This window comes from Papio anubis, chromosome 13 (genome assembly GCF_008728515.1).
Source record: "Papio anubis isolate 15944 chromosome 13, Panubis1.0, whole genome shotgun sequence".
In the NCBI taxonomy this organism is placed as follows: domain Eukaryota; kingdom Metazoa; phylum Chordata; class Mammalia; order Primates; family Cercopithecidae; genus Papio; species Papio anubis.
The window spans coordinates 31,840,658-31,860,805 of record NC_044988.1 but is presented as its reverse complement, the minus strand read 5'-3'; the positions used below and the strand labels follow the sequence as shown (position 1 = coordinate 31,860,805).

Below are 20,148 nucleotides of genomic sequence, written 5' to 3'. Positions count from 1 at the left end.
ACGCCTGTAATCCCGGCACTTTGGGAGGCCAAGGTGGGCGGATCACCTGAGGTCTGGAGTTTGAGACCAGGCTGGCCAACGTGGTGAAACCCCATCTCTACTAACAAAAATTAGCTGGGTGTGGTGGCAGGCACCTCTAATCCCAGCTACTTGGGAGGCTGAGGCAGAGAGAATCACTTGAACCTGGGAGGCGGAGGTTGAAGTGAGCCGAGATTATACCACTGCACTCCAGCCTGGGCAACAGAGTATATAGGTGAAGCTTATGTACTACAACTTTATTAAGAAGTGTATTTCCAGTGAAACAAGAATTAGGAGAAAGAAGAATGAGGCAGGGAATGAAGGGAGTGCTGGTGCAAAAGTGCATTACCATTACGAGATCCTTGGGGTGTTGCTTCACCAGCCAGAAACCTCTGTGGCCAGTGGCACCTTTGACTGAGTTTTGCTTTGTTCTGCTTACTCAGTCTGGCAGGCTGCGTTCAGCTCACACTACCAGCCTGGATCCCAGGATGCCAAGGGCAAGCCAGGTGCAGAGTGGCAAGGGGTGTGTGAGCAAGCATGGGGTCCGGTCTTTGCGCATAGCCAGGCATGCCAGCTGCTGCTGCAGGACCGCTGCCAGCAGCGGCACTGGCTCCCTGCAAGGCCACAGCTGGACAAGGCACACGACAAGCAGCTTCCACGGCTGGCACTGGGGAGCACAGTAGTGCCCAAAAGCTTAGAGCCTTCCAGGAACTGCAAGGCTCCAAAGAGGGAGTCACAGACCTGGCTCAAGGAGCTCCCAGGTCTGGGCTCCCCAAAGGGCTGCAGCCCTTCTCTCCTTCTTTTTGCCTGCAACATGGAGAGCAAAGGGTGTGTCTCAGCCATGTTTGTGTCACAGCTCTTTTAGCCCTGAATGGCGAGTACTGATTTCTTGTCCTGCATACAGGAAGAATGAGGTAATCAGACAAGTGGAGGGCGAGCAAAACGAAGAGGAGCTTTATTGAGAAAAAGAACAGCTCAGAGGAGACCCACAGTGGGTAGCTCCTCTCTGTAGCCAGGGTGTCTGGAGGAGGGTTCGGCTCTCTTAGCAGAGAGGGTAGCTCCTCTCTGCAGCTGTTTGACCAGTTGTCTCACCATGATCCTTTCTAGTCTGGCTGAATTCCAGGTTTTTATGGGACTCAGAGGGGAGGAAGTGTGTGCTGATTGATCCACAGGTGGCTATGGGCCCTCCCAGGGAAAAGCACCCCAAGTTCCCCTCAGGTCAGGGTGACTGGCCGCCCAGCCCTCAGGTTTCAGACCCTCCCTGGCTTGAAGATGAGGCTTCACTGGGGACCCAACCCCTTCTGCCCAGGAGGCTTGTCTGTCTCCCGCCACTGTTCATGCCTTCATGCCAAGGGGCGCCTGCAGGCCAGTGCCAGGTTGTCCTCAGCCACCTCTAAGCCTCCCTTTCATGTTTGTCAGAGCCCAAAGTCTGCAGGAGGTCGAGGGGCAGGGGGCCGGTGTGTCAGCACTGCCGTAATCATGTGCACACCTGGCCAGACTGCAACAGCGCCTGGACTTGGCCCCAACTTAAGTCCAAAATCGAAGTAGACACCAACAGCGGGGAGAAGCCAGGCAGCAGCAGCAGGAACTTCCTAGCCTACAAGGGGCAAGGGGATCCTCCTAGGCCACCAAGAATGCAGAGATGTCTGGGTCTGCAGCCACCCTACAGCAGCTGCAGCTGTACCCTAGAAGTTCTTGCTCCAACTTGGAAGGGCGGGGCTCTCGCCTGTCTCCAGGTCCCACCAGCTCCATGGAACGTGCAGCCCCGGTGGTGCTTCCTTGCAGCCTGGGGCGGGGGCTTCATGTCCTCACTGGGCCGAGGCCTGCGTCTGGGGCAGAGGTGATGTCACGAGTTCTCCCTGTGGCCCCAGTGCTCAGGGGTGGCCCTGGGACTCCCCCTCATCCTGCTTGCTAACTCCTGTCCCTTTGAACAGTGTCTGGTTCACCCACTGGGCTGAAACTCTCCAATGAACAGGACACGCCCCCTGCCTCAGTACAGCCTGGCCGGCTCACGGCCATGCCTGGGGTTAGGGGGCGCCTCCAGGAGCAGATGGCAGGCGCGGGGCCTGACCATCAGGATTGTCTGGCTTGGTGGTCACCTTAATGTGGGGCATGTCCTGGGGATACCATCTCAGGAGGCCCCTTACAGAGCCTTTTCCTGAGGCGCAGGAACCTGGCGCCATCGGCAGGTTGGGTGCAGTGGCCATGTCACTGGGCAGGTCCTCGAAGTGGGTGCCACTCCCACTTCTTGTCCTGGGCCCCTGAAGCGGGGCCCCAACTCCACATCTCGGGCCCGGGCCCCATGCTCCGCATGCAAGCGCGGCACCGCCCTGGGCCCAGCTCTGCCTCGGGGACCGTCTCTGCCCATTTTTCTCTGCCTGACCTCACTGCTCTCCCTCCAGCGGGTGGCTCGGCCCAGCCCCATTCCCGGGGTTCCCAGGGGTGGGTTCTCAGGGCAGCAGGTTCCGGGGGCGCTCCCAGTGGTAGGCTCCAGGGGCTGCCCACCTCAGCATCTGTACCTGAGGGCCCACGGCCTACTCCTGTACCCCACTGCAGCCGGCGTCGGGGTAGCGGCTGCTTGGCACAGGCTGCTGCTGCTATTATCACCATGCTGACCACCGCCTAGTATTAAACAAGAGATTGCTGGCTCTCTCAGGACCGTCTTCAAAAGATCAAATGAACTACATCTCAGGACAGTTTATACAGGGAGATAAATGAATTTATACGCTGGCTTTTATCTCCTCATTTATCAAATACTCATCCTGCCGACATTAACTAGCCTTCTGGGTCTTATGGCATCTCATACCCAAAGTTAACAGGGATGCCCCAGGGTAGGAGGAGAGAGGCACATTGTGCAGGCCTGGGGTGAGACATTGTTGCACTGTGCCCATGCAAGGTCAGAGGAGCCCATCCTTTGGCACAGTTGGTGCAGAACACATGGCTGAGGTTTCCAGAGACAGGTAAGAAAGATCTGGGATGGCACTTAAAAGGTGAAGGCACCAAACGACATTTTCCAGTTCCCTTTTCAGAGTATTATGCATGGATAGTATGCGTCTGTCATACTTGACCAGAGCAAAGTCAATTGAGTGAAATCAGGGATCCCAGCGGTGAATGGCCTCAAGTCAGTTGTTTTTTACAGAAATCGGAGGTCTGTGTTTGCAAAGGATGAGGGAAGATAAATGTATGTAGAATATTGCTACAGGCAATGAGAGCTCCCTTTTTGTTCCTTTCTACTCTGAGTCTACCAAATACCTTGTTGGCCATGGTACTACTGAGAAACATTATTTTTAAAGAAATCCATTCTACTGAGTGGACAAGCTGCCGAAGTCTACTGTGAAGGTAATGAACGATTTGTTCGTAGCCTAATTATGCATCAACCTAAATTTCCCACTAAAGTTTCTTTTGCATAGTTTGAGTTTTAGGCCTTCTGGTCATTCCCAAAAGTATATTTGACCCTGATGGTCACTAGTTCATAGAAATACTATGAAGATCAAATAAAAATATTTCAAATTAGCATATGAGATAACCAAAATTTTTTCAGAAGTCAAGTAAACAGCACAAAATGTCACAGAGAAGGAACTTTTGTAGGAATATTACCGTTACTGAAAAATCATGTCAGTATTTTCATGTGCCTCCGTCCTTATCCCATTCATATTTCAGTGATTTCTTGGTCTCTAATCCTCTTTCAGTTGCCTAGTACTCATTCTTGATATGTCCTCTGCAACTCTGTTTATATCTGCAGCTCTTGAACTCATCTGGCTTTTGCTCTTAGGATAAGCCTTGATTTCTGTATTTATCTTGTTTCATAATGTTTGTCAAACTCATGGCTCTTTTATAATATTCTGCCTCGATCAAGTTCATGCCTTTTTTATACATCCTGACTTGTGTTGTCAGGGATATGCAGTATTCCCATCCCCTGGCCCAATTATGGGTTGTAACAATTTAGTTCAGTCCTGGTAGAACTAGGACTTCACTGAACCAGGCAAAGCTATTCTCTCAGAATTGTATGTACATAGTGCGGTGCATAAAGACCCATTAATTTTTTTCAGTTAAGACACTTCTTAAGTGGCCAAAAGTCACACAAAAAGTCACTTAGGGAAAAAGAGTATTTATGACTAATGTATCTGAAAAGTCTAAGGATAGATTCAGCTTCTCAGACGTAAATGGATTTCAAGGCACTTATATTGGATCCTGGTCTCTCTATCTCACTCAGCTTGGCTCCATTCTTAGGTAACTTTCCCCTCATGGCAGCAATGTGTTTTCTAGAGAATCTAGATTTATAGACTCATAGCTCCATCACCACTTCTCCTTTGCCACAGTTTAAACAAAAGTCATAGGCTTGACTCTCGTTGGGTCACATGCTTAACCCTAAGTCTATCACCAAGGCTAGGGTGATAAGACACTGCGACTGGCCGAGACTGAGCCACATGTTGAAAGCATAGTCAAGACCACCTAAACCACAAGAACTGTGAGTAAGAAAGAGATGCCTAACAGAAAAAAATCTGGTGCTGTTACTGCAAGGGCAGCCATTCGCCATGTAGAACAGACATGAGATAACCATCATAGTTGCCTTGACTGACTCATTCTTCCTTTCAATATGGCTTTCATAGGTCCAATTCTTAGGCCAACCACTATAATATCTAGATTTAGCTTGACACACCTGAGAATGCTCCACAGATTTCTTTACAGAATCACAGACTTTCCCTTACTTTTTACCAAAGAGCCATGGTCTGAAGTGCACCTGTTTTCCCTCTCTCATTTATACTTAAAAAAAAAAAAAAAAAAAAAAGATTACAAATACAAAAAAATATCTAACTATAGCATATGGCAAACACAAGCCACACTACTTTGCTGGTGTTTAAACCAGTAAAATCAGAGACATAATGAGCACACATCTTTGCACAGATACCACTTTCCACAGTGGTTGATATGCCTGCAGTCGGCTGGGGTGGAAAATTGTATCAAATCGAAATCACAGTGAGAGATCACTTCACACCCTTCAGGATGGCTATTATTGAAAAAAATAAGACAAGTGTTGGTGAGTATGTGGAGAAAATGGTACCCTCGTGCATTGTTAACAGGAATGAAATTGTACAGCTGCTATGAAAAAATATATGTAGGTTATTCAAAAATTTAAAAATAAAACTACCATATGATTCAGCAATCCCACTTTCGGGTATTTATCCAAAAGAATTGAAATCAGGATCTTTAAGAGATGTTAGTACTCCTATATTCATTGCAGCACTATTCACAATCGCCAAGATACGGAAACAGCCTAAGTGTCCATCAACAGATGAATGGATTTTAAAAATGTGGTATATACATACAGTAGAATATATTTTGCCTTAAAAAGAAGGCAGATTCAGCCATGGAAAAGAATGAGGTCATGTGTTTTGTGGGAATATGGACGGAGCTAGAGGCTATTATCCTTAGTAAACTAATGCAGGAACAGAAAACCAAATACTGTATATTCTCACTGATAAGTGGGAGCTAAATGATGAGAACTTATGAACACAAAGAAGGAAACAACTGACACTGGGGTCTGCTTGAGGGTGGAGGGTTGTGGGGAGAGGAACAGAAAAGATAACTATTGGTTACTGCACTTAATTCACAAGTGATGAAATAATCCGTACAACAAACACTCATGACATGAGTTTACCTGTGTAATGAACATTCACATGTACCTCCAAACCTAAAATGAAAGTTTAAAAAAATAAAATCATACAGGAAACATTGTCAAATATTAAAAACAGAAGGCAGAACATGGCAGCGTGTCTGTAATATGTGACAAGGTAGATGAACCTTGAGGACATTATGCTAAATGAAATAAGCCAGTCACAGAAAGACAAATACTGCTTGATCCTATGTATATGAGGTATTTAAAATAGTCAAGTTTATAGACTCAAAGAGTAGAATGGTGATTACCAGCAGCTGGAGGAAACATGGAGCATTACTAATCAATAAGTATAAAGTTTTAGTCAATCATGATAAAAATAAGTAGAGCTCTGCTCTACAACATTGTACCTATAGTCAAAAATAATGTATCCTAACTCAAAGATTTGGTAAGAGAGCAGATCTTACAAGTGTTTTTGCCACAATTAACACATAAAATAACCATATAGAATTTAATTTTAAAAGAAGTTTGTCAAAAACAACCAAGCCTCAAGTCCTGCTGTATACAAGGAACGTATAAGAAATCAAATAAAGATGCAATTTATTCCTAGACACACACCCTTCTCCTACTAGGAACTCCCAACCATACTCCTATGCCACATTTTCAACATTCTTTGTGGCTGTAGTGACATTTTTGAATCTTTGCTTTTGTTTCCTAGTTCTTGGGGTTACATACGTCTCCCATCAGGTTAGTGTACACTTGGTTGTTAATTCTGGTAGAGCACAGCACATTAAGACACAAAAGTTGCTTAACTGTCAAACAGCACAACCTGGATTCCCATCCCCCAACACCATCCCACTTCTCTCTCTCTCTCATTTATCTTCTACCTTCCTTCTTTTTTTTACAAAGGAAGAAAACTTCTTAATAGGGATGAGCAGCTTTTTTGTCAGAATAGAATAAAGACAAGATTCTTCTTAAAGTGTCTGATTTATATGAACTGTATTTTTAGGCATTTCCAGATGTTGCATGCATGATGGTTGTGGTGTTGGTAAATGTGAAGGATTTCCCACATGAAGAATGGTAGGAATTGGGAATGTGAACTCGGGAGAAAAAAACACCCAGACCCTCTCTCTTACGTGCTCATAAAGACACCCTAAATTAACTTAGAAAATAGAAGCCACAGCTGATGAAAACAATGGAAACTATTCCTAGCTCCCCATTCAACAGATTAGTTGCCTGATCAATCTCCCTGACCCCCTGACACACACGATGTATCTCAGGAGACCACGAGAGATGCCAGATTTTATCTGCTTTAATTATTTTATGATGCATTGCAGAAGGATATTTAAAATTTCTAAGAATTAGAAATATGAAATATGGTCCAGCCAGAATTTTTTTAAAAACCCAGGCAGTGGGCTCTTTGCCCACAGCTTTCCATCTGCCCCAGAAATGGTGCCCATCTGCACCACACTGTTTGTGGCTTATGGGTTTTAATTGGTACTGAACATGCAAAGCAAATGGCACAGACGCATCATCCTCTTTGAGAGCTGAGGTGGTATTCAGTGGATAGACGGAAGTTTTCAATTCAGTCATGCCATGTGGAGGACTGTCTTTGCCCCTGGAGTTTTCTTTTTGGCCAATAATCTTTTTGGCCAAGAATCTACTTGGTCAAGAATCTAGAACAACTAACTTAGTACCCAACCCTGGTTGCACTTTAGAATCACCTGTTTAGCTGTGGAAATAAACAGGCACTAGGGCTATCCCTAGATCAAATGTATCACAATTCAGAGGCATCAGTACTTTTAAAAATTTTCCAATAAAGTCTAAAAACCATAGTTTTCTAAGCTATTGAAAAATTTTCTTTCTGTCTCTCCCTCCTTCTCCCCCTCCCTCTCCTTCTCTCATTCTTTCACTCATCTCCTTTTCTTCCTCCCTCCTTCAAATATAAGTTTGGTGCAAAAGTAATGGCAAAACCTGCGACTCCTTTTGCATCAACCTAATAATAGGCTGTTGTGACATGATTATTTCCCCAAGAACACTCCCATTGTCGTTCTGTTAAAGCCATTTAAATCTACAGTGTTCTATTTCCAGACATTTTCTAGGATTATAGGAGGCTTGTTTTCAATGTATGTGTTTATAAAATGATGTGAAGCACCATTTGGCTTTACCAGTGGGCCAGCTTGGCTCTGGCCCTTGGTAGAAGCAGAAGATTAGGAATTGAGTGATGAAGCTGAAGAAACTTGGCCAAATGACTTTTCCCATTTCCTCTTCATTGTCATTGATGCCTGTACCCACATATAGGGCCATTTAGAGTACCAAGCCCTCCAGTTCATTCCAGTTCATTCACTGATTAATTTATTCATTAAATAAATAAATGTGGACAGATCTTTTTCACCCTAACAATATTCCTTGCCCCATGCTAAGTGTTAAGTATACTCTGATGAATAAGAAAATTCTTCTGCTTTTAAGTGAATGAAGCATAGATACTTAATCATAACACAAGGTTTTGCATTCTTAAATGGAAATTTTTGAGCACAGTCTTATTATTATACTTTGTGTTCTGGGGTACATGTGCAGAACATGCAGGTTACATAAGCATACATGTGCCATGGTGATTTGCTGTACCCATCAACTCCCGTCATCTACATTAGATATTTCTCCTAATGCTATCCCTCCCCCTACCTCCCACCCCCTGACAGGCTCCTGTGTGTGGTGTTCCCCTCCCTGTGTCCATGTGTTCTCACTGTCCAAATCGCACTTATGAGAACATGTGGTGTTTGGTTTTCTGTTCTTGTGTTAGTTTGCTGAGAATGATGGTTTCCATCTTCATCCACATCCCTGCAAAGGACGTGAACTCATCCTTTTTTATGGATGCATAGTATTCCATGGTGTATATGTGCCACATTTTCTTTATTCAGTCTATCATTGATGGGCGTTTGGGTTGGTTCCAAGTCTTTGCTATTGTGAACAGAACCACAATAAACATGCATGTGCATGTGTCTTTATAGTAGAATGGTTTATTAATCCTTTGGGTATATATGCAGTAATGGGATTGCTGGGTCAAATGGTATTTCTAGTTCTAGATCCTTGAGGAATCGCCACACTGTCTTCCACAATGTTTGAACCAATTTACACTCCCACCAGCAGTGTAAAAGCATTTCTGTTTCTCCACATCCTCTCCATCATCTGTTGTTTCCTGACTTTTTAATGATCACCATTCTAACTGGCATGAGATGGCATCTCATTGTGTCTTGATTTGCATTTCTCTAATGACCAGTGATGATGAGCTTTTTTTCATAAGTTTGTTGGCTGATAAATGTCTTCTTTTGAGAAGTGTCTGTTCATATCCTTTGCCCACTTTTCGATGGGGTTGTTTTTTTCTTGTAAATTTGTTTAAGTTCTTTGTAGATTCTGGATATTAGCCCTTTGTCAGATGGATAGATTGCAAAAATTTTCTCCCATTCTTTAGGTTGACTGTTCACTCTGATGATAGTTTCATTTGCTGTGCAGAAGTTCTTTAGTTTAATTAGATCCCATTTGTCAATTTTGACTTTTGCTGCTATTGCTTTTGGTGTTTTAGTTATGAGGTCTTTGCTCATGCCTATGTCCTGAATGGTACTGCCTAGGTTTTCTTCTAGGGTTTTTATGGTTTTAGGTCTTACGTTTAAGTCTTTCATCCATCTTGAGTTAATTTTTGTATAAGGTATAAGGAAGGGATCCAGTTTCAGCTTTCTGCATATGGCTAGCCAGTTTTCCCAACGTTTATTAAATAGGGAAACCTTTCCCTATTGCTTGTTTTTGTCAGATTTGTCAAAGACCAGATAGCTGTAGATGTGTGGTGTTATTTCTGAGGCCTCTGTTCTGTTCCATTGGTCTATATATCTGTTTTGGTGCCAGTACCATGCTGTTTTGGTTACTGTAGCCTTGTAATAAAGTTTGAAGTCAAGTAGCATGATGCCTCCAGCTTTGTTCTTTTTGCTTAGGATTGTACTGGCTATGTGGGCTCCTTTTTTGTTCCATGTGAAATTTAAAGTAGTTTTTTCCAATTCTGTGAAGAAAGTCAATGGTAGTTTGATGGGGATAGCATTGAGTCTGTAAATTACTTTCAGCACCATGGCCATTTTAATGATATTGACTTTTCCTATCCATGAGCATGGGATGTTTTTCCATTTGTTTGTGTCCTCTCTTATTTCCTTGAGTAGAGGTTTGTTGTTCTCCTTGAAGAGGTCCTTCACATCCCTTGTAAGTTGTTTTCCTAGGTATTTTATTCTCTTTGTAGCAATTGTGAATGGGAGTTTGACAAAATTCAACAGCCCCTCCTGCTAAAAACTCTCAATAAACTAGGTATTCATAGAACGTATCTCAAAATAATAAGAGCTATTTATGACAAACCCACAGCCAATATCATACTGAATGGGCAAAAGCTGGCAACATTCCCTTTGAAAACCGGCACAAGACAAGGATGCCCTCTCTCACCGCTCCTATTCAACATAGTATTAGAAGTTCTGGCCAGGGCAATCAGACAAGAGAAAGAAATAAAGGGTATTGAATTAGGAAAAGAGGAAGTCAAATTGTCTCTGTTTGCAGATGACATGATTGTATATTTAGAAACTCCGTCATTTCAGCCCAAAATCTCCTTAAGCTGATATGCAACTTCAGCAAAGTCTCAGGAACAAAATCAACTTGCAAAAATCACAAGCATTCCTATACATCAATAACAGTGAGCCGAGTCTTAAAGACTAAATAGGAATTAACAGGGCAAAAAAGGAAAAGGGGCATTCCGGGTAGAGGGGAAAACAACCAAAAGCTCAGAGGTGAGAAATTGTACAATCCCTGTAAGAATGTGTGAGTGTTCAATGGGGCTCAAGTTTGGCTCGCATGTTGAGGGCTGGCTGCTGACTAATAGCATCAGGCTTCTTTCCTCACTGCTGCCTGTGAGCACATTTGAGGCTTTCACTTTTGATATAGAGCCTCACTTTGGATGATCCTTTCAACAAAATCTAACTGCATCCTAATTTTTTATGTTTATTCCATGTTTCTGTGGTTTTTTTTTCTTTCTTTCTTCCCTACAGGCTGGTGGATATTGGGTTTGGGGAGGGTGAGGACTGATGAATTGAGTTCCCATTTGATTCACAGACTATACGGCACACATAAAACACACCCTTATTAGGGAATCTTAATGAGGGATACAGGCTTTCAACCTCTAGTGATAAGGTTGCCAAGCCTTTCTGGAGTTTGGGCCTGGGAATCTGAATTCTTAACAGGCTCCCCAAAGTAAACTCAGCACAGTCAGATTGGACAGCACTTCCCTAGTGCCCAGTGCTGATCTGAGAAGGTACATTTAGGGCATACTAGCTAACACTTATCTATTAGTAACAAATGCCAAGAATCATTCAAAGTGCTTTCTAAAAATTAACTCAACCCTCATAAGAACCCTAAAAGGCAAGCTTGTAACTATGTCCATTTTAGAGATAAGGAAACTGGTGCACAGAGTTCAAATGACTTGTCTGAATTGCACAGCTAGTCAGTGGCAGAACTGGAATCAAAGCTACTCTGATTTCATACCCTAGATTGCTTTCCTAAATTTTCAAGGCCATTAGCCAAGCTGATACGAAATACCTGCTATGCTCCAGGCACAGTCTATATTGCAGCAGATACATAAAAGTATTAGGTCGGTGCAAAAGTAATTGGGGTTTTTGCTACTACTTTTAATGGCAAAAACCACAATCACTTTTGCACCGACCCAATACAACAGAGCCAGTGGTGTGCTGGTAAACACGTTATATCTGGTTCTCTGGGTGGGGGGAGGGGTGGAGACATGATATGTAATGTTTGTCAGTTTCTATGGTTCAGATGTCACTGACCATGGAATTGGGAAGAAATGTGCACAGTGGGCTCTGATAAGCTGTTATGAGCTGGCTCCAGATCACCACATGATACATCCCCTGCTCACTTGTGACTTGCTGCCTGGTGTCAGCTATCACCACAAATGCCATCATGAAGGTACCAGCCAGTGGCTAGGGAAGAACAGAGAAGGAAAATCTATTTTCTCAAACAGCAGGAGTGTCAAGCGGCTTTGGAGAGCTAAAGTCGTGCTCTTGGTTGGGATAGTGGGAGGACCAAGGAAACTGCATTTCAGCACTTGAACAGCACAGCACAGAGCCGGGGACCACCCATTGGGGGAGATCAAGGGTAGGAGCTCAAAGGCCTTCCTACCCCCAAATATCCTTCTTGATAATCTCCTTACAAATTTATTTACTTGTTTAGAGACACAGTCTCACTCTGTCACCCATGCTGGGGTGCGGTGGCATGATCTGGGCTCACTACAACCTCCGCCTCCCAGGTTCAAGCAATTCTCCTGCCTCAGCCTCCCAAGTAGCTGGGACTATAGGTACCTGCCACCACGCATGGCTAATTCTTGTAATTTTAGTAGAGATGAGGTTTCACCATGTTTCCCAGGCTTGTCTCGAACTCCTGAGCTCAAGTGATCCTCCCACCTCAGCCTCCCAAAGTGCTGGGATTACAGGGATGAGCCCAATTTATTTCAACTCAACTTGTTTTCCCCTTCTTTCTCTCCCAACCGCATGTCAAATACGGGTCTGCAAATTTTCTAGGGAGAATTTCCTGCCACACCCTATAGACCAGCTGCCCTTCATATGTGCAAACATTCTCCGCAGGGCTAACGCAGAGGACCCATGAGGCAGCCTTATAGCACATAACAGCTATGGGGCGCCTGGGGACTCAGATGACAGACAAGATGCATGGTGATTTTTTTGTGATATTTTAGTTACCAGCAATGTTTCTATGGGGTCAATCTGTCCAGTCTCCGGGGTGCAGCAGTGGATGAATACTTCAGGCAGCCAATAGTAGTGAGTGTGCTCTCTTTTCAGGCTTTCTCCCATGTTTATATATTGATTCATTCACTCATTCACTCATTCACTGGCGTGCACTGCGCTGCCAGGTTCTGTGCTAAGCCATCACAGAATAGGAGAAAGAGTTCCCTAGAGCACTATGTGTTCAAGTCTTCCAGCTCTAATCTCCTCCATCAATTAAGAAAATCATCAGAGAATGATACTATTGAAAGCAAGAAAATTTTTAAACTACCTTTCAGTAAGTAACTTGTAGTTCCCCACTGCCCTGACCCACCCCATACGCAACTCAGCCCTTACATTTGTTCAATAATTCACATCCTTCCTTTCATTCTAGTGGCCCAAAACATAATAGAAGAGCAAGCATTATATAACAGCTTAGAGCAGGAGCTTTGCCGTTAATCAGATTTAAATTTCAGCCATGGCCCCGTTTTGCTGTGTAACCTTGGAAAACTTTAAGTTTGCATCATCTGAAATTCTTTCAGTTGTAAGTAGAAGAAAAATCAAATTGGCTTAAGCTAAAATTGAATGACTGTCTTTCAAAAATTACAAAGCCTAGAGACAGAGTTTGCTTCTGGGACGTGTTGCAGGATCTCCAAAAATGTCACCAGGATGTGATTTTTCTATCCTTATCAATTATCTCTACTTCCTCTGATTTAACACTTTTCCTAGACAGGCTTTCCCTTCGTGGTAACAAGATGGCTACAGAAACTCCAGCCTCTGATTTTTACGACTCTAAATTCCACAGGAGAGCCTGCCTTTTCCTAATAACTTAAGCCAAAAGCTCCAGATTTAGTTTAGGTAGTTTAGTTAGTTATCCTACCTTGGATTATGTGCTCATCTATGAACCAATCACTGTCTTCAGGGGAAAAGTAGTGCTCTGACTTGCTGATCTGGGGTCATATGCCACATCTTTTACCGAGGGTATACTAAGTTCACATGGAACTTTTTGGACAGAATGTGGAGAAGAGATAAACCCGCACTGCTAAATAAATTCTGGATAGTCAGAAACACACACACACACACACACACACACACACCCGAAATGCCTGCTCCAGAGATTTTTAAAGAGTAAATGATACATCCTAGTAAAGCCCTTAGCACTTAGTAAAGCACGAAAAGCACTCAGTGCTTAACATAGTAGGTACTCATTTTTTATTGTTTTTATTGTTAACATTATTCTCATTAAGCTCATGCTTTCTAAATTCCAACTCCTGATGACTTAAAATTACAGAAGAAAAGCTAGACTGCAAATTTCCTTGAGCTCAGTTTATCTTGGCAGAAAGGTAACATCTTTGATTTTTTCCCCCAAGGACACATTCGATGTTAGGATTTTGATGGCTCAAATAGTCAAATACACAGTAAACTTTATGGATGCAGAAGAGGAAGATCTACACAGATTTGTGCAAATCAGTGTTGCTCTTGATGTTTACAATCTTCTCTCTACATCTCCCACCCACAAAACTTCATTGCAGACTTTTGCTACTCACACAGGGGAGAGATTTTAGATATTGGTCACATATGGGAATGATGTGTCAGTATTAGTTTCATTTATTGCTAAATAAAGATAATGATGTTTCCTTCCTAGGATATTATCCCCATTTTATGGATGACACATAGGAGGCGAAGTGGAATGATAGTTTGCATAAAGTCACAGAATTAAAAATTGTATTAATTGGAACTAGGATTTGAACCTTTCAGAAGGCTCCAAAGTCTGGGCTTTTAGCCACCCTGCTTTGTGCCTCTAAAGTGACGGCATATATGTGAATGCACTTAGGCCAGTGAATGTATTAAGGACAAGCAAAGAGCTACAACTTGTTAGGTGCTTTCTCCATACTAGGTACCGTGCTAAGTGTTTTAGAGGCACCAGCTGATTTTAAAGAGGGCACTCAATAAATATTCATTTCTGTCCTCTTCCCCTCCACTTGAAAAGACTCTGAAATGAGAATTCCTACTTTGACTTGGCTCCATTTTTTTAGATGGTGGTGTGAATCATTTTGGGGTGACCTTTCATTAATATTTTGTCTTTTTCTCCCATAGAAAATTAATAGTCATATTTGTTTTCTGGACAAGAAAGTTAAGACTTAGCCAGGTGGTTGTTTACCTGGAGCTACTGGGGAAGCAAGGGTGAGAATTTAGAAGGTGCATCTGGCTAATGAAAAAATCATCCATCTTGATATCATGATGCACAAAGGGTATCCTGGATGTTAGGATAGGCCAGAACATGCTGCAGTAACAAAAAGAAACCTCAGTGGCTTCTAATAACACAGGTGTCTTGTTTTCTACACAATTATCCATCATGTGCTAGCTTTAGCTCTACCATGCATTACTCACACCAGTAATTGGGCCAGTGCAGCAGCTTCTATCTGAAATGATGCTGGTCACTCAGGAGAAAGAATGAGTGTGTTAAAGTATGAAAGGACAATGAAAGCTTCTGCCTGGAAACGGCACAAGTCACTTCTGTTCACATTTGATCAGTCGAAGCAAATCACAAGGCAGTACCTGAGCTCAAGTGGGTGGAAAACTGCAATCCTACCATATGCTCAGAGCAAGAGAAATGGCATCTGCAAATGACTCTAATAACTACCAAAGATCCAGAAAAAAATCGACTTTGATTAGCTTTATTTATTGCTCTGAACTACCTCCTGAATCCTAGGGAATATTTTAAAAATTATGTCTACGTGGGTTTTCCACCGATGTCATTCATTCATTTGTGCATTAATTCAACAAATGTTTATTGAGATCCTACTATGTGCCAGGTACTGTGGTGGTGCTAGCACATGTATGGAAAGTAATTTTTAAAGTCTCTATTCTTCAGGAGCTCATACTTTATCTAGGGAGATGCAAAACATGAAAAGAAATAATAACAGTCAAGACCGATAAATTCAATGTGCCAAGTACAATGGAAAACTCTAGAAATATTTTATTTTCAGGCGAGTGAAGGAAGGTAAGTCTTTGGGGACACCATGAATACAGAGAACATACAACCTCCTTTGAAAACTTCTAAAGCACTTCAGAAAATCCAACTCCTTGAAGTGATACAGCCCCAGCAATGAGCCAATAATTATGAATTACTCTAAAGTTTGCAAAGAACTCTTATATACATGTTTTTTCACTTAACATGCAGAAGAATCTTATGAGGAAAGTAGGAGAGTGATTTTGTCACCCTTCAGCAAATGCAGGTACCAAGTTTCAGGGAATTTAAATGACCTTCCAAGGTTCCACAGCTAAAATAGGTCCAGCATCTAGATTGCATTGTATCTTTCCCAATACCCTTTCTATTCCTGCTTATTCTGCATTTGGCATAAACCATAGCCACTTCTGCATGACTCTTGTTGTAGCCTAGTGGAAGTTAAATTGCCTCCCACAAAAATAAATTAACTATGAGGATGACCTTCTGAGTTCGATGTTTCCTTTGTGCTCCACTCCATTTTTAGAGGCCTGAACAACCTTTCCCTTTGAGCAGCTGTGGAAGGGAACTGTCCCTGCCCATGCTTTGGCTTCTTGAAGGATGGCTGCCCTCTGTGTCCTGAGTCATCTTCCTCTTCTCTAGTCAAACCTAGCTCCATGTAAATTTGTTTGAGTTCTTTGTAGGTTCTGGATATTAACCCTTTGTCAGATGAGTAGATTGCAAAAATTTTCTCCCATTCTGTAGGTTGCCTGTTCACTCTGATGGTAGTTTCTTTTGCTGTGCAGAAGCTCTTTAGTTTAATGAGATCCCATTTGTCAATTTTGGCTTTTGCTGCCGTTGCTTTTGGTGTTTTAGACATGAAGTCTTTGCCCATGCCTATGCCTTGAATGGTACTACCTAGGTTTTCCTCTAGGGTTTTTATGGTATTAGGTCCCCCCATCAAAAAGTGGGCAAAGGATATGAACAGACATTTCTCAAAAGAAAACATTCATACAGCCAACAGACACATGAAAAAATGCTCATCATCACTGGCCATCAGAGAAATGCAAATCAAAACCACAGTGAGATACCATCTCACACCAGTTAGAATGGCGATCATTAAAAAGTCAGGAAACAACAGGTGCTGGAGAGGATGTGGAGAAATAGAAACACTTTTACACTGTTGGTGGGATTGTAATCTAGTTCAACCATTATGGAAAACAGTATGGCGATTCCTCAAGGATCTAGAACTAGATGTACCATATGACCCAGCCATCCCATTACTGGGGATATACCCAAAGGATTATAAATCATGCTGCTATAAAGACACATGCACACGTATGTTTATTGCGGCACTATTCACAATAGCAAAGACTTGGAATCAACCCAAATGTCCATCAGTGACAGACTGGATTAAGAAAATGTGGCACATATACACCATGGAATACTATGCAGCCATAAAAAAGGATGAGTTTGTGTCCTTTGTAGGGACATGGATGCAGCTGGAAACCATCATTCTTAGCAAACTATCACAAGAACAGAAAACCAAACACCGCATATTCTCACTCATAGGTGGGAACTGAACAATGAGATCACTTGGACTCGGGAAGGGGAACATCACACACCGGGGCCTATCATGGGGAGGGGGGAGGGGGGAGGGATTGCATTGGGAGTTATACCTGATGTAAATGACGAGTTGATGGGTGCTGACGAGTTGATGGGTGCAGCACAGCAACATGGCACAATATACATATGTAACAAACCTGCATGTTGTGCACATGTACCCTAGAACTTAAAGTATAATAATAATAAAAAATAAAATAAAATAAAATAAAAAAACCTAGCTCCAGATGTTACATTCACCCTATGCAGTTCCAGGTCATTGCAGCAGAGTAGCATAGTTCTTGAAGGGTTTTGTCAAGAAGTAAGCTTCTCAAATGTGCAGCACCACCCAAGCATTAATCACACACCAAGAGAACTTGGCTGCCAAGGCAAAAGTGCCCAAGAGAGAAAGAAAATATTCCTACTGATCTCACAAATATATCTAGTACATCTGTCAACAAAAACAAAATAATTCCAAGTCTTTTATCTTTTTTATTTCCTTACAGAGTAGAAATTCCCTTTGTGTTTCGGATAGCACAGTCTGGGCTCATCCATGGCCTGGCGTTCTGGTTTGATGTGGCATTTGTTGGATCTCTGTGTGTATACCCCCCACCAACATTTTCTCAGTCTGCTCTACCCCATGCTATCTACTATTTGTAATCACAATTTTAAAGTGTTTAATAATTGATTTCAATGACACTAATTCTTGTTTCTCCAATTTTCAAGGAAATAAACACAGATGTTAATGTTAATTTTAGATTTTAGGAAAAAGTGAAAATGAGATGCTTTTCCATGTGTCATATCAACTCTAACTAAACTATGCAAAGCCTCTTCAGCCAAATGGATTGAGCTTTGGAGGAGTGAGAGAGGGTTTGTGCTTTTTGCACCTCTTTGGTCTTTAATAGAATCGATGGTGTGGTACCCCAAGCCTTTGCTTTTGTTTCTGACACACCGGCTTATACAATCTCTTGTATCCTGATACCTTGAATTATACTTTTCCCGGTTTCGGTTTATACTCTGGAGTCCTTTGACGATCAGGCAGATGTGTATTACTAATGCTAGTTGCAACATTAGGAAACTTCGCTATCTGTGCACCTTCCTATTGCACAGGTTTGAAAGTTGCGGGGAAAAGAGGGGAACGACTACCTACACATTGGCTGTCACTGTTTGGTGTTCCTTGTGTGGGCTGCACCAGTCCGTGGCCCCCAAATCTCTATTCTCTTCCTGACTGCTGTACTCTCTTCCCAGGCTTTCTAGTGTGTTCCAACTAGCAAAGAGATCTGGTCTGGGTCCCATGCCCAGGTGGAGGAAAATGTTTACCATGTGCTCTCCTTCATTCCTTGTGAGAATGCCCAGGCTTATCATTGTACCTGCTTAGAAAGAAATGCCCATGGGGCTGTAATACAGCTTGGGGGTCTGGGGGGAAGACTCAAGAGAGGTGACCCCTGGAAACCTTGTCAGAGCTGACAATCTGAGAAGAAGAAAATGAGGCACAAATAACCTTGACTCCATATGAACATGTTTGTTCAAAGAATACATACATTTTCTCCTCTCTGTAATAGCCCATGTAAGTGAATTTGGTCCTGTAAGGGTGAGAGAGACAAGTGTGAAGTGGCCTACCTCAAGGGGGAAGTGTCTTTGAAATTAAATGCTTTGTCTTTTTAAAAAAATATATAGAGAGAAAATTTGTGGGCCAGCTTGGGCAACATAGCAAGACCCTATCTCACAAAAGGTTTTTTTAAAAATTAGTTGGGCATGGTGGTGAATGCCCGTAGTCCCAGCTACTTGGGAGGCTGAGGTGGGAGGATCACTTGAGCTCTGGGCAACGGAAAAACAGGCCTTGAAACAGGGCAGAAACCCTGTTTCAAAAAAAAAAAAAAAAAAAAAAAAAACAGAAGAAGAAGGGGAAGGAAGATTTGCATTCTATTCTATATTATATCTGAGTATATTTTGATATAAAAGTCATTTATATTACTTAGGTAGGTAAATTACATATAATTTTTCCCCAAATCTTCTAGTCAAAATTAACCCTCTAGGAATTTGCCCCATGCTTAATGTGCCCCTTGCTCCCCTTCAGCCAGCAACCACTGCCCAACCCCTGGACAGGTGACCTTGGTGTAGAAGCACAGCAAGACTTTCTCACTTTTTCATATAAAATGAGGAAACTCCATTTAACACTCAGGCAGACACACACAGGATGTCAGAGCTGGAAGCATGGTAGACGCCATATGCTCTGGTAGTTTTTCTTGCCTCCAGAAGCCCCTTCAAGACCCCTGAACAGGTTGGCAGGAGTCAGTCAGAGGCCAGACTCTAGACATCTCCCTTTGCTGCACTATCCAAGCAAATCAGCTTCTGATTTAACCTTGTTACTTATTGGGCCTCTAATGAGCTTTGATTCAGAAATACAGGTTGCCATGGTGGCCAAGTCTATCAGTTTGAAGCATGGTTCCCCAGTTGTCCTATGTGATGTTGGGCAAATTGTTTAACCTCTCTGGGCATACTTCATAGGATGATTGTATAGATTTACTAAAATTATATACATAAACTCTTAATTCAGTACTCAGCATATGGTACTTGCGCCATAATTTTTTTTTTTTTTTTTTTTTTTTTTTGAGACTGAGTCTTTCTCTGTCACCCAGGTGTGATCTCACTCACTGCAACCTCTGCCTCCCAAGTTCAAGCTATTCTCCTGCCTCAGCCTCCCGAGTAGCTGGGACTACAGGGGCCCACCACCATGCCCGTCTAATTTTTGTGTTTTTAGTAGAGATGGGGTTTCACCATATTGGCCAGGCTGAACTCGATCTCCTGACCTTGTGATCCGCCTGCCTTGGCCTCCCAAAGTGCTGGGATTATACAGCCATGAGCCACCGCGCCCGGCCTGCTCCATAAATTGAGCTATTCTTCTCATCAAAGGGCTCTATGACTCAAAAGAACGAAAACCACTATCAACCTTAGTCTGCAGTCCAACCCATTAATGTGGGTCTGACATGTGATTGGCTTTTATCTCTTTTTCTTGCCCTACAGGGTAACGGTTTGGCTGTCAACAGCCCCAACTGAGCCTCTGACTCATTGGTACCAGGTGCGGTGCCTCCTGCAGACTCCTCTTGGCCAAGGAAGGGGAGACGCTGTCAGGGAAAATGCTGTTTGTAGCCAAT

The 20,148-nt window shown here is 42.8% G+C and overlaps 1 protein-coding gene across 1 annotated transcript in view; it reads left to right on the top strand.

Moving 5' to 3' along the window:
• Positions 1–20,148, top strand: part of LOC110741431 (histone-arginine methyltransferase CARM1-like) — a 64,547-nt gene that overhangs the window by 39,379 nt on the left and 5,020 nt on the right. Inside the window, exon 5 of the mRNA XM_021927518.2 lies at positions 20,018–20,072. Coding sequence (XP_021783210.1) covers positions 20,018–20,072 — 55 coding nt within the window. The remainder of the gene's footprint in view (positions 1–20,017; positions 20,073–20,148) is intronic.